This window comes from Ranitomeya imitator, chromosome 6, assembly GCF_032444005.1.
Source record: "Ranitomeya imitator isolate aRanImi1 chromosome 6, aRanImi1.pri, whole genome shotgun sequence".
Lineage (NCBI taxonomy): Eukaryota > Metazoa > Chordata > Amphibia > Anura > Dendrobatidae > Ranitomeya > Ranitomeya imitator.
This window is the reverse complement of record NC_091287.1, coordinates 85,456,186-85,471,807: the sequence shown is the minus strand read 5'-3', so window position 1 is coordinate 85,471,807 and position 15,622 is coordinate 85,456,186. Positions and strand designations below refer to the sequence as shown.

The 15,622-nt window shown below is 45.5% G+C and overlaps 1 protein-coding gene across 1 annotated transcript in view; it reads left to right on the top strand.

Annotated features, from left to right (window-relative positions):
* The first annotated feature begins 3,269 nt into the window (after positions 1-3,269).
* Positions 3,270-15,622, top strand: part of LOC138641981 (ferroportin-like) — a 45,278-nt gene continuing 32,925 nt past the window's right edge. Inside the window, exons 1-2 of the mRNA XM_069729832.1 lie at positions 3,270-4,524; positions 5,019-5,130. Coding sequence (XP_069585933.1) covers positions 5,028-5,130 — 103 coding nt within the window. The 5' untranslated portion in view covers positions 3,270-4,524; positions 5,019-5,027. The remainder of the gene's footprint in view (positions 4,525-5,018; positions 5,131-15,622) is intronic.

Sequence of the window (15,622 nt, the reverse complement as noted above, 5' to 3'; positions counted from 1 at the left end):
GTTCTCGTGCCAGTGGGTTGCTTTTGCCCTTGCCGGTCCCGAAGAGGCCTTGGACACATATCTCTATGGATTTTATTTCAGATCTTCCCGTCTCTCAAAAAATGTCAGTCATTTGGGTGGTTTGTGATCGCTTCTCTAAAATGGTCCATTTGGTACCCTTGTCTAAATTACCTTCCTCCTCTGATTTGGTGCCATTGTTCTTCCAGCATGTGGTTCGTTTACATGGCATTCCAGAGAATATCGTTTCTGACAGAGGTTCCCAGTTTGTTTCGAGGTTTTGGCGAGCCTTTTGTGCTAGGATGGGCATTGATTTGTCTTTTTCCTCGGCTTTCCATCCTCAGACTAATGGCCAGACCGAACGAACCAATCAGACCTTGGAAACATATCTGAGATGCTTTGTTTCTGCTGATCAGGATGACTGGGTGTCATTTTTGCCTTTGGCTGAGTTCGCCCTTAATAATCGGGCCAGCTCGGCTACCTTGGTTTCGCCGTTTTTCTGCAACTCTGGGTTCCATCCTCGTTTCTCTTCAGGGCAGGTTGAGTCTTCGGACTGTCCTGGTGTGGATACTGTGGTGGACAGGTTGCAGCAGATTTGGACTCATGTAGTGGACAATTTGACCTTGTCCCAGGAGAAGGCTCAACGTTTCGCTAATCGCAGACGCTGTGTGGGTCCCCGACTTCGTGTTGGGGATTTGGTTTGGTTATCTTCCCGTCATATTCCTATGAAGGTTTCCTCTCCTAAGTTTAAACCTCGTTTCATTGGTCTGTATAGGATTTCTGAGGTTCTTAATCCTGTGTCTTTTCGTCTGACCCTTCCAGATTCTTTTTCCATTCATAACGTATTCCATAGGTCATTGTTGCGGAGATACGTGGCACCTATGGTTCCATCTGTTGATCCTTCTGCCCCGGTTTTGGTGGAGGGGGAGTTGGAGTATATTGTGGAGAAGATTTTGGATTCTCGTGTTTCAAGACGGAAACTCCAGTATCTGGTTAAGTGGAAGGGTTATGCTCAGGAAGATAATTCCTGGGTCTTTGCCTCTGATGTCCATGCTCCCGATCTTGTTCGTGCCTTTCATATGGCTCATCCTGGTCGTCCTGTGGGCTCTGGTGAGGGTTCGGTGACCCCTCCTCAAGGGGGGGGTACTGTTGTGAATTCTGTGGCAGAGCTCCCTCCTGTGGTCACAAGTGGTACTTCGGCTGATTCTCTCTGTGAGCTTCCGTTGGTGGAGGAGAGTGGTACTGCGGCTTCTGAGTTTCCTTCCTCAGGTGATGTGGTGAAGTCGTTAGGTGCTGCTCTATTTAACTCCACCTACTGCTTTGATCCTGGCCTCCAGTCAATGTTCTAGTATTGGACCTGTTTCCTCCTGGATCGTTCCTGTGGCCTGCTGCTCTGCATAGCTAAGTTCCGCTTTGCTATTTTGTTAGCTGTTTTTTTTTTCTGTCCAGCTTGCTTATTGTTTTTTTTCTTGCTTGCTGGAAGCTCTGGGACGCAGAGGGTGTACCTCCGTGCCGTTAGTTCGGTACGGAGGGTCTTTTTGCCCCCTTTGCGTGGTTGTTTGTAGGGTTTTGTGTTGACCTCAAAGTTACCTTTCCTATCCTCGCTCTGTTCAGTAAGTCGGGCCTCACTTTGCTAAATCTATTTCATCTCTACGTTTGTCTTTTCATCTTAACTCACAGTCATTATATGTGGGGGCTGCCTTTTCCTTTGGGGTATTTCTCTGAGGCAAGGTAGGCTTATTTTCTATCTTCAGGCTAGCTAGTTTCTCAGGCTGTGCCGAGTTGCATAGGGAGCGTTAGGCGCAATCCACGGCTGCCTCTAGTGTGGTTGGAGAGGATTAGGGATTGCGGTCAGCAGAGTTCCCACGTCTCAGAGCTCGTTCTATGTTTTTGGGTTATTGTCAGGTCACTGTAAGTGCTCTGACTTCTATGTCCATTGTGGTACTGAATTACCAGATCATAACAGCCAAGGTTCAGTACCATCATTTTCTTCTTTGTATGTAGACCGCTATGAGGGATACCCACCAGCTGTGGTAGGCTTGCCAGGTCAAGAGGAAGCAGACTATGTTTGAGGTACCTTTTCTAGCCCCTTCCTCAATGGAGGTGAGTAGAGTGATCCTAAAGAGGGCTGTTCAGACATCCAGAGGGCTGCCAACTTCACTGCTGCTTCGGTCCAGTGGTCATCGGCCCTATGCCCTGGGACACCTGTGTTCAGGTTCATGACTGCAACTTCCAGTGATTCCAAACCTGGAGATTCATTGCTCCCCCAACGCCACAGGACTTTGAAGCACAGTGATTAAAGTCATGACTTGCGCTTGACTTGGATTAAAATGAGAAAGAGTTGCACAGGTCGTCACGTCACCCTCACTCTCTTGTCCAAGCCTATCAAGTCCCAGTGGCAAGAGCTAGTCGAGACTACTAGATGCAGTGAATGGTTAGCAGTGTCCTATATATGCATTTTCTGTCATTTAATCTTAGATGGTTTCTTTCGGACAGTGCGCCAAATCCAGCCTTCACATGCATAAGTCAGCAAACTCTTAAAAGTCACCGTGGGTGTCAAAACCGACTGCTACCCTCACTTGGTTTAGCTTGGAGGTACATGTGAGAGTTGAGTACCAGATGAGGACCAAAAGATGAACAAGCTGTCCTAAAAGGATATGGCAAGCCCTCCACCAGAGGTGCTGCCCCTATCTAGACCACCCAGATAGAGCTCATGAATATGCAGCAGATTTACTAGTCCTTTTTTTTCTGATGAAAAACTAGCACTGCTCAGAATGCTGAGCTCTGTATAACCCCGCTCACACTACTGATCGCAGCTTTCCGTGTCCACTGTGCTTAGGCAGAAAGTTGCCAATCAGTGGTAAGGGCTTGGTTATACTGAGCTCAGGAATATGCAGCAGGTTTACTAGCCTTTTTTGTGCTGCAGATCTAGCACTGCTCAGATTGCTGAGCTCTATATAAACCTGCCTACACCACTGATTGACAGATTTCTATATACACAGTGCACAGGTAAAAAAAAAAATGCTAGTAAGGTGGGGATGGGATTACACAAAGCAGGACAACTACATGACATGAGACACCAAATCCTCTAAGGGTATGTGTCCACGTTCAGGATTGCATCAGGATTTGGTCAGGATTTTATGTCAGTATTTGTAAGCCAAAACCATGAGTGGGTGATAAATACAGAAGTGGTGCATATGTTTCTATTATACTTTTCCTCTAATTGTTCCACTCCTGGTTTTGGCTTACAAATACTGACATAAAATCCTGACCAAATCCTGATGCAATCCTGAACGTGGACACATACCCTCAGGATAATCTCTTGCTGATGATTTTAGTAGTAAAGAACTCCCTAGCTCATTGGTGGAAGAAAAATTAAGCGCCAAAATTTATAGATATAGTAGATAAAATCCATCAACATAGTACCTTAGAATGGAGGTTCGCTATCAACAGCAACGGTATAAATAAATATTCTAGGAAATGGAAGATCTGGAACTCAAAATTCCGAAATCCACAAACTTCTTTTTTTTAAGACATATGGGAACAAAGTGAGATCATTATGCCTACATCTTATTTCTTTTTGATTCCTTTCCATATTCAAGTATTATACCAGTTTATAGTATGTTGTAATGTTTAAACCTTTGTTACATTGTTAATTGGAGAATATTGTTTGAGTTGCCTAATTTTTACCATTCCCTTTCCCCTTCCCATTGTTAACCTTTCCCTCCCCCCTCACTTTTTATTTCTGCTCCTAAAAATAAAATAAAAAAAAGAACAATAAAAATATTTTTAAAAGAATAGGTGGCAAGAAGAGCTACAATCCCATATGTCACTCATGTCACATAACCCTATAGGCCACAGTTTGGGTGAAACCTCTGCACCCCCTGTTCACATGAATATTGTAGTTTTTCTTCTTTTTTTTATGATTAGAGGATTTCTACCCCAGCTGCATAAGAACCTATAGCAGGGTCACATTTCATGTAGCGAGTTGTTGTTTTGTGAAGTTTTACTCTTTTACTGAGAATCATTTAGTATTTTCTATGCTATAGTGCTATGGAGAGTGAAAAGGCTTGTATCCATATAATCCGCTTATTGCGTGCATCGGACCAGCTTTTTTTTCCCCCATTGTGTTGTAAAAATGAAATCCCAGGCTGCCTAATGCATAGGCTGTCTCCATCCACTGCATTCCCATAGCTCAGAATGACCCCAGATACAGCACATTGTACTCGCCCGTCACGTGTGACAGAAAGTGCTGGCTGTCCTTTTCACAACAAACATGAAACATTTGCACCTCCAGCATTTTTACACAATGGGGTACATATAAGCAAGTGTACATGTAAGTTTCATAAAGTGATCTCATCCCTTTTCTTTTCCTTTTCCTTTTTTTTTTTTTCCTTTCCTTTGGGTAAATTTCATCTTTCCATGCCTGGGAGGGCCCCTCTCCGGTTATCGAACTCTTTCCAGCGACGGTTTGAAAAAACCCACTAGGACACATGAGAGTTTTGATCCTGCGTGTGTATGGTAATGGTAAGTACCACTGAGATGTGCCTAAATCTTGCAATATACCACTTATTATTAATAGTGGGCTTTATGCTAATATCCCAGAGTCTAAATGATAAATATCTTACAAAGCAGACTTTTAAAGCTCGAAACGTGACTATAACATAAAAATAATATAGAATTATCGGAGCAATATATGGTCATATAAACATGTTCATACAATGATAATGTTGCATTCGTCGCCTATGTACACTTCATATTTATATTGTTAGTATTACTCTTTATGACTGTTTTATCTAAGATTAGATACAGGTTACACAACACGTGGCAGAATTTTGAGGCTTTTTTTTAGGACTATACTATTTTACACTTTGCCATAATGATTATTGTCGGCAGCGCATCAGTCACTGGCGGAAATCTAGATGTGAACAGTCGCGTTTGTAGTTTTTACGTTTCCCGATTTAAGGTTTGCATGGTTGTCGGAGCATGTAAATTGAAATGGCTGCTTCCTTTGTGTATAGTAATCTGCAATGCTGGAAGAATTAGAAGAATTTGAGGGTCCTGGAAATGAAAGGGCGGAAGCACAGACACCTAATACACAAGATAACAGCAAGAAGAAGAAGAAATTACTTGGTAAATATTTCACACAAATCTGTTTTTCCATTTGCTGAACAGGCCAGAAAAGACGTAGCTGTGCTGTTGTGTCATTGTCATTAATGAAGTAGTAACAGCGCCTTCTATACCAAGTGTGGTTTGTGACCTATATATTGTAAAATGTCTACTATAGACCACGTCTTTTTAAAAAATACCCTTAGGGGTCAGTTCAGACATCAGAGATTTTTCTCGTACCTAAAAAAAAACTGAGTGTCATCAGTGAATTTGATCAGTGTCATCAGAGTACAGTTTGGTCACTTTCTTCAGTTTTTCTAAGATGGAAAAAAAATCCAAACTGCAGGGAGAAGCTTGAGAAATCTCCATGAATCAGTTTGTGAAAAACAGACAGCACACATATGGCACCAGATTACTGTCCAATTTTTTTATGGATTCATAGACTTGCATCGGCTACTTTGATCCAACACTCAATATCAGAAATATCAGGATCAGTATTAGGCTGTGTGCATACGTTGCGGATTTACTGCGGATCCGCAGCGTCTTTTTCCGCACAGAAACGCTGCAGATCCGCAAGTGATTTACAGTACAATGTAAATCAATGGGGAAAAAAAGTGCTGTGGTAATGGTGCAGAAAATTCCGCACGGAAAACGCTGCGGATTAAAAGAAGGACCATGTCATTTATTTGTGCGGATCTGCAGCGTTTTTGTACCCATTCCATTGTAGAAATCCACTGGGGTAAAAACGCATGAAATCCGCACAAAATCCGCAGTAAATCCGCACAAAATCCGCATAAAAAATGCATCAAATCCGCACCTGCGTTTTCTGCCAAGAGATGCAGAATCTGCAACATGTGCAAATAGCCTTAGACAAGGCTCCATGCCTTTGTAAAGACTACTTGGTCTGATAAAAATATCGAATATGTGAAATACCCAATAGACCGTCATAGGGATGAGTGCTATCAGGGAAAAACACAGATAGCACTCATATCAGAAAAGCTGACATCTGAACAAGCTGTTATCCACACCAGATTTCCTTTGAAAAATTCTCTATTCTACCATATGTTATGTGACCACCATCCCCTACAAAAACATTGTTTCATGCAAATTTGGTTGAAAATGAAATATTGGTTGACAGAAATATATGGCAAAAAAATAGTTGCTGTACACATGATCTGAGCATGCATAACACATAAAATAAAAATGTATATATACAGCAGGTGAAATAAGTGTTGAACACGTCACCAATTTTCTAAGTGAATATTATTCTAAATATAAGGTTAACATGAAATTCTCACTCGATGTCGGTAACAACCTGTCTGATCCACACCGGCAAAGAAATCAACCCATAGATGCCCATTAATTATGTTATGTGTAAGGCTGCCGTCACACGTTCAGTATTTGGTCAGTATTTTACATCAGTATTTGTAAGCCAAAACCAGGAGTGGGTGATAAATACAGAAGTGGTGCATATGTTTCTATTATACTTTTCCTCTAATTGTTCCACTCCTGGTTTTGGCTTACAAATACTGATGTAAAATACTGACCAAATACTGCTAGTGTGACGGCAGCCTAATAATGAGAAATTACACAGGGAAAAGTATTGAACACACTTACGGAAATGTATTTAATACTTCGCACAAAGCCTTTGTTGGTGATGACAACTTCAAGACGCCGCCTGTATGGGGAAATTAGTCGCATGCATTGCTCAGATGTGATTTTGGCGCATTCTTCCACACAAACATTCCTCAAATCCTGGAGGTTCTTTGGGCTCCTTTTATGAACCCTGAGCTTCAGTTCCTTCCAAAAATGTTCTCTTGGATTCAGGTCAGGCGATTGGCTGAGTTATTCAGGCAGCTATATTTTCTTTCTCTGAAAACCATTGAGAGTTTCTTTGGCGGTGTGTTTGGGATCATTGTCTTGCTGAAATGTCCAACCTCTTTTCATCTTCATCATCCTGGTAGATGGTAGCAGATTTTTATCAAAAATGTCTTGTTACATTTGTCCATTCATCCTTCCTTCAATCATATGACGTTTGCCAGTGCAGATTGCTGAAAAATAGCCCTATACCATGATGTTCCCACCTCCAAACTTCATAGTTGGTATGGTGTTTTAGGGGTGATATGCAATGCTTTTTTACCTCCAATCACTGTGTGTATTATGGCATCCAAAGAGTTCAATTTTGATCTCATCTGACCAGACTATATTCTCCCACTATTTAACAGGCTTCTCGAAATGTTGTTGAGCAAACATTAAACATGCTTGAACATGCTTTTTGTTTAGCGATGAAGTATTGCATGGTGAGCATGCATACAGTCCATTGACGTTGAATGCATTACTTATAGTTTTCTTTGAAACAATACTACCTGCAGATTCCATGTCTTTTTGTAGCTCTCCACAGGTGGTCATTAGCTCTTGGATAACAGTTCTGATAATCATTTTCACTCCTCTATCTGAAATCTTGCATGAAGCACCTTGTCATGTCCTATTTATGTTGAAATTATGTACTTTCCACTTCTGGATTATGGCCCCCACAGTGCTCACTGTAAACTTCAGTAGTTTATAAATTCTTCTGTAACCAATGCCATCAGTATGTTTTGCAACAATAAGGATGCTAAGGTCTTGAAACAGCTCACTGGCTTTACCCATCATTAGGTGTTTCTTGTGTGGAACCTTGGTAATAAGACACCTTTTTATAAGGCTAGGTTCAGATTGCGTTAATGGGACTGCGGAATTAACGCGTCTGTTAGCGCGCCCATTGGCAGCAATGGGAACGCGCATCGCTAGCGCATGCCATTTTCGGCACGTGCTAGCGATATGCCGGTGTTTTGTGATGCACCTCGGACGCTGCTTGCAGCGTCCGCGGCGCACCCGAGGTCCGTTCCCCGCTCTTGCAGATCGGGGATCTGCGAGAGCAGGGACGTTAAACGCGACCCCGAAAAAGACATTGCGTTAGCGCAATCCGCTAGCGCTTAGCGCTAAACGGATTGCCCTAACGCAATCTGAACCTAGCCTAAGCCATCAGTTGAACCAGGTGATATTATTTTTCACAAAGTGGTAGGATTGCTTTCTAATTTATGATAGATTTATTTTTGCACCTCTCTTTCTTCATGTGTTCTTCATGTGTTCAATAATTTTTACCTATGCAATTTCTTATTATTACTCAAAACATAATTTATGGACATCTATGGTTTGGTTTCTTTGCTTGTGGGGACTGGATGGGTTGTTACCAACATCTAGTGAGAATTTCATATCAATAGCACCTTTAGAAATATATAGTGGGTACGGAAACTATTCAGAACCCTTTAAATTTTTCACTCTTTGTTTCATTTCAGCCATTTGGTAAATTCAAAAAAGTTCCTTTTTTCACATTTATATACACTCTGCACCCCATCGTGACTGAAAAAAAACCCAGAAATGTAGATTTTTTTGCAAATTTAATAAAAAAGAAAAACTGAAATATCACATGGTCATAAGTATTCAGACCCTTTGCTCAGACACTCATATTTGAGTCACATGCTGTCCATTTCCTTGTGATCCTCCTTGAGATGGTTCTACTCCTTCATTGGAGTCCAGCTGTGTTTAATTAAACTGAAAGGACTTGATTTGGAAAAGCACACACCTGTCTATATAAGACCTCACAGCTCACAGTGCATGTCAAACCAAATGAGGGTCATGAGGTCAAAGGAACTGGCCAAGGAGCTCAGAGACAGAATTGTGGCAAGGCACAGATCTGTCCAAGGTTACAACAGAATTTCTGCAGTACTCAAGGATCCTAAGAGCACAGTGGCCTCCATAATCCTTAAATGGAAGAAGTTTGGGACCACCAGAAGTCTTCATAGACCTGGCCATCCAGCCAAACTGAGCAATCATGGGAGAAGAGCCTTGGTGAGAGAGGTAAAGAAGAACCCCAAGATCACTGTGGCTGAGCTCCAGAGATGCAGTAGGGAGATGGGAGAAAGTTCCACAAAGTCAACTATCACTGCAGCCCTCTACCAGTCAGGCCTTTATGGCAGAGTGGCCCAACGGAAGCTTCTCCTCAGTGCAAGACATATGAAATCCCGCAAATAGTTTGCTAAAAAACACATGAAAGACTCCCAGACTATGAGAAATAAGATTCTCTGGTCTGATGAGATGAAGATAGACCTTTTTGGCGATAATTCTAAATGGTATGTGTGGAGAATACCAGGCACTGCTCATCACCTGCCCAATACAATCCCAACAGTGAAACGTGGTGGTGGCAGCATCATGCTATGGGTGTGGTTTTCAGCTGCAGGGACAGGATGCCTGGGTGTCATTGAAGGAAACATGAATGCGGTCAAGTACAGAGATATTCTGGATTAAAACCTCTTCCAGAGTGCTCTGGACCTCAGACTTGGCTGAAGGTTCACCGTCCAACAAGACAATGACCCTAAGCACACAGCTAAAATAACAAAGCAGTAGCTTCAGAACAACTCTGTGGCCATTCTTGACTGGCTCAGCCAGAGCTCTAACCTAAACTCAATTGAGCATCTCTGGAGAGGCCTGAAAATGGCTGTCCACCAACGTTCACCAGCCAACCTGATGGAACTGGAGAAGATCTGCAAGGAAGAATGACAGAGGATCCCCAAATCCAGGTGTGAAAAACTTGTTGCATCATTCCCAAGAAGACTCATGGCTGTACTAGCGCAAAGGGGTGCTTCTACTCAATACTGAGCAAAGGGTCTGAATACTTATGACCATGTGATATTTCAGTTTATCTTTTTTAAGAAATTTGCAAAAATTAATACATTCGTTTTTTTTCCATCAAGATGGGGTGCAGAGTGTACATTAATGAGAAAAAAAATGAACTTTTCTGAATTTACCAAATGGCTGTAATAAAACTAAGAGTGAAAACTTTAAAGGCGTCTGAATACTTTCCATACCACTGTATTTACTTAAAAAATTGTTGGCGTGTTCAATACTTATTTCACCAGCTGAAAATTGTACCTAAAATATGATGTTTCCAAAAGTGGACCAACAAAAATGTTGTGCACTATGAGATGTATATCTGGAAGTATGTAATTTAATAGCATGGACTTGTCTTCTGAAGCCTGATTATGTCCTCTATGATATCTGTCAAATGATTAATAATGACTATATAGATGTAGCCCAGCTTATTTTGAGATTATAGATGTAGTTTTACGTAGAGTTGCAGGTGTAACATCCCTGCCGGCATCACTGCATGGCTTCCCATCTCCCCTCTTACTCACCACTCCGGGCCATGCTGTGAGTTCTGTCCTCTGCCGGCTCCATGCTCTGGGCCTCATGACCTTGCTTGCTGTATGTTTAGGGCGGCGGCGGCCCTGGCACTTCCTGTTTCTTATACAGACTGTGTGCACCTTCCTAAGGTGTCCCCAGCCAATTGCCAAAAGGCCTTAGGTACTTAAGGCTTCCTACCCCTAGGGGGATGCCTGAGCAATGTATTTCCTGAGTTAGTGGTTTGCTGCTGAGCTGCCAGGTCCTGTCTTTCTTTATCTCTTGTTTTAGCCACCCAGTGGGGCTTTGTACCCTGACCTGTACCTGTGTCCTGTGTCTCTTGTTTCTGCCATCCAGTGGGGCTTCGTACCCTGGCCTGAGTCCTTGTTCTCATGCCTTGCCCTGTACCTGACCCTGTCTGAACTTAGTCCTATACCTGTGTCTGTTTGTATCTCTGTCTGTAACCTTTCCTATTCTGCTGTGTGTTTCCTTGTGTTCATGTGTTCACTCCTTCTGCTCTTTGCTCCGCATCCTGCGGCTTTGCTCCACCTCCTGTGGCTTTGCTCTGCCTCCTGCAGCTCTGCTCTTTTCTTCACCTCCTTCGGTTCTGCTCTTTGCTCCGCCTCCTGTGGTTCTGCTCTTTGATCCACCTCCTGCTGTTCTCTTTGCTCCGCCTCCCGTGGCTTTGATCCGCCTCCTGTGGTTCTGCTCTTTGATCCGCCTCCTGCGGCTCTATTCTTTGCTCAACCTCCTGTGGTTCTGCTCTTTGCTCTGCCTCCTGCGGTTCTGCTCAACTGTTGTCTTGCCTCCTGCGGCTGTGTCCTGCTCTCCACCTCCTGCGACTTTGCTCTGCTCCCACTCCGCCGTGCCCACCTGCTTGCCTAGAGTGCCAGCCGTGCTCACCTGCCTGCCAGAGTGCCAGCTTTGTCCGCCAGAGTACTCGTCCATACCTGCTCCCACCTGTTAATAGTGTTCAGTCCCTCAGTGGGATCAGCTGCCACAGCTAGACACCGCACGAAGTGGTACCTGGCAGCTACCTGCCGCACAAGTCTGTCCCCACCATCAGTGGCTCCAGCAAACACCAAGGTAGCTCCTTAGTCACGCCCCTTCCAGGGTAGTCTGGTTTGTGGCACAGTAGTGCCACAATCCCCTCGCTCACGCCACCCAGTCAGGGCGTGAGCGTAACAGCAGGCATATTCACTCCAAGATATCTTTACATCTAAAAATGATGGAGCACTGTGGTATAGAAGCATTCCTTTCTTGGAACATTGTGTAATATTACTAGGATATGCCCTAATATTATAATTAGTGAGTGTCCAAACAGTGGGACAACTACTCAAAGAACATAGGTAGCAGGTACGGACTGGGGCTGAAATTCAGTCCTGGCATTTGAAATCACACAGGCCCAGTGGCGTAACTACAAAGTTATGGGCCCCGGTGCGAACTTTCAAATGGGGGCCCCCCCACCATGCCAAAATATTTTTCACCCAAATTCACATTTTCCCTATTAATTTTGCACACTATAGCTTTATTGCAAAGTTGTATAGTGTGACCTCAGTTGCATAACTATCCAGTGCCCCATCTTGGCATATATTTATCCCCCGTACTGCCATTGTTATGTAATGTATAAAAGAAAATAAACCATTATACTCATCAGGGGCTAACATAGAAGTCATGGGATCCATATAAGAAGTATAATGCACCCCCATAGTCCTCCTTATAGTATAACTAGACTGTGGCCCGATTCTAACGCATCGGGTATTCTAGAATATGCATGTCCCTGTAATATATGGACAATGATGATTCCAGAATTCGCGGCAGACTGTGTCCGTCGCTGATTGATCGAGGCAACCTTTATGACATCATCGTCGCCATGGCAACCATTATGACATCATCGTCGCTGTGCCCGTTGCTGATTGGTCGAGGCCTGGCGGCCTCGACCAATCAGAGACGCAGGATGTCTACGTCCTTTATGACATCATCGTCGCTGTGCCCGTTAGTGATTGGTCGAGGCCTGGCGGCCTCGACCAATCAGAGAGCCAGGATTTCCAGGACAGACAGACAGAAAGACAGACAGACAGACAGACGGAAAAACCCTTAGGCAATTATATATATAGATACACTCCCCATAATCCCCCATATAGTATTGTACACTCCTCAGTCCTCCATATAGTATATTACACTCCTGCATATATTAAAATACAGCCTTCATAGTGCTCCATATAGCATAATACACTCTTCGTAGTGCTCCATATAGTATAATACACTGCTCAGTCCTCCATATAGTATAATACACTCCTCAGTCCTCCATTTAGTATTATACACTCCACATAGTCCTTCATATATTAAAATACACTGCTCAGTCCTCCATATAGTATAATACACTGCTCCTAGTGCTCCATATAGTATAATGCACCCCTCATAGTCCTCCATATATAATAATACACTCCTCAGTCTTCCATTTAGTATTATACACTCCACATAGTACTCCATATATTAAAATACACTGCTCAGTCCTCCATATAGTATAATATACTCCTCATAGTGCTCCATATAGTATAATGCACTGCCATTGTAATCCATGTCGTACAATTCACTTCCCATAGTATGATGCACCCTAGTTCTTCATATAGTATAATATATTCCCCATAGCCCTCGATTCAGTATAATGCAGCCCACATATAGTATAATACAGCCACCCCACAGAGTATACTGCAGCCCTGCCATACAATACAATGTAACCCCCATAGAATATAATACAGCCCCCGTCATAGTGTAATGCAGCCCCTCCATACAGGGGCAGTGAGAAAGACACGAGCAAATGGTGACTAGGGGGCAGGGGAGAAGGACACAAGGGGGCTAGGGGAGACAGGCACAAGGGTAACATAGGGGTGCCAGGGAGCAAGGAAGACAGGCACAAGGGGACACATGGGGGCTAGGAGGCAGGGGAAGGTTACAAGGGGACTAGTGGGCAAGGGAGACTGACACAAGGGGACAAGGGAGACTGGCACAAGGGGACACACAGGGACTAGTTGGCCAGGGAGACTGACAAGGGGGCACACAGGGACTAATGGACAAGGGTGACTGGCACACGGGGACAAGGGACACCAGCATAAGGGGACAGGGGAGACAGGCGCAAGGGGACACACAGGGACTAGTGGGCAAGGGACACTGACACAAGGCTACACACGGGGACAAGGGATACAAGCACAAGGGGACTCATAGGGTCTAGGAGGAAGGGGAGAAGGGCACAATGGGACACACGGGGGCAAGGGAGACAGGCACAAGAGGACACAAGGGGACTCCGAGGGCAGAGTAGATAGGGACGCAAGGGCTGCAAGGGGACAGAGGAAGACAGGGGGAGACTTGGGAGGAGGGAAGAAGGGGGCACAGGGATTACAAGGACAGGGTAGATGGAGAACACACGGTGAGAAAGGCGACAGGGGAGACTTGAGAGCAGGGCAGACGAGTCACACAGGGACATGGGGCAGGGAATGCAGGGGGGTGCAGGAGGACCCAGGGCATGGGAGATGGGGAGCATTGGGGGACCAGGGGAGGAGGAACAAGGTGTGTACGGGGGGCCCGGAGGAGCACAATGACCTGAACCTGGGGACCTACTAGGACATGGGGCACGGGAGAGCAGGGAGGAAACGGGGCTGGTGTCACAGGGGGCCAGGGACGCTGGGGGACAAGACGGCGACACACGGGCAGCAGACACACCTCACTTCCGCCGGTCCCGTACACCTCCATGTTCATCCCCGGATCCTCCACATGGCTGAGCCGCTGCGGAATCCCCTTCCTGGGCGGCTCGGTCCACGTGCCCCACACTAGCTCCAGAGCCGCCTGTTCCCGGTCCCAGCAGCCGCCACAGGCTTTGCCAATATGGTGGCCACCATCACCTGTGCAGATGCTGCACTGCCTGGGCCCCGCACACAGCGGGTGCGCAATGAAGTGATGTCATCATGCACCCGCAGTGTCAGAGGCAGAGGGGAATGATGGGAGAGGGAGCATCAGCTGACGCTCTCTCCTCCATCATTGCTTTGAACTGTACCGGCATCATAGACGCCGGTATAGTTCACTGCGGCGGCTGCGATGTGGGGAGTCGTGTGCCTCTGACCTGTCGGGCCCCTGACTTGCCAGACTCGGTTGCAGCAGTGACCGCTGCGACCGTGGTAGTTATGCCCCTGCCTCACACTCTACAGATATCACACACACACACTACAGATATCACACACACACACACACTACAGATGTCACACACACACTACAGATGTCACACACATGCACAATACAGATATCACACACACTACAGATGTCACACACACACACACTACAGATGTCACACACACACACTACAGATATCACACACACACACTACAGATATCCCACACACACACTACAGATATCACACACACTACAGATGTCACACACACTACCGATGTCACACACACACACACACACACACACACACACACACACTACAGATATCACACACACTACAGATATCACACACATACTACAGATATCACCACACACTATAGATATCACACACAAACACACACCAGCTCATACACACATCTCACACTCTCCTCTTTGGTAAAGGGGAGGCTGATATACACATGCAGCTCCTCAGCTTCTCCTGCTTGCAGCAGCTCTGTCCTGTCCCGCACCTCCCCCGCTCTCGCCTTCTGTCCCGAGGCTGCAGCGCAGGAGACGCTGACTCACCATGCTGACTGGAGCTGCTTCCTATCTCTCACATACCCTGGTTGCCCCCTCCCCCTAGATACGCCTCGGACTGTTGCCGTGCGGGAGAGATCTCCTGCACTGCAACATGGTGTTGGGTGCCTCTGACCTGCCGGGCGTGGAGAGGTGTGAATACCATTTCACTTTAATGGCTGGCAGCGTTAGCCGCAGGCTGAGGCTAACACTGCCCGCTGCTGCTGCTGAATGGGGGCCCCAGAGGTGGGCACCTAAAGGGAGGCGATCCTTGATTGCGATCCCTGCAGCTTGGGAGCAGAGCGGAGCTGCAGGGATCCACGCTGTCCTCCTTCCTGCCCGGCACTTCTGTCTGACTCAGCACGGCTGGATGACGTCATCATTCAGCGCGGCTGTTTCAGACAGAAAGTTGCCGGGATGTGCTGCCGCTGCTGGGAACGTGTGGAGAGGTGAGTGGGTGCTGTGTGTGTATGCGTGAGTGTGCCTGCATGTGTGCGGCTGTGTGCGTGTCTGTGTGTGTGCGTCTCTGCCTCCATGTGTGCAGCTGTGTGTGTGGGGGGAAGGCAATGATGATGGCGCTGGA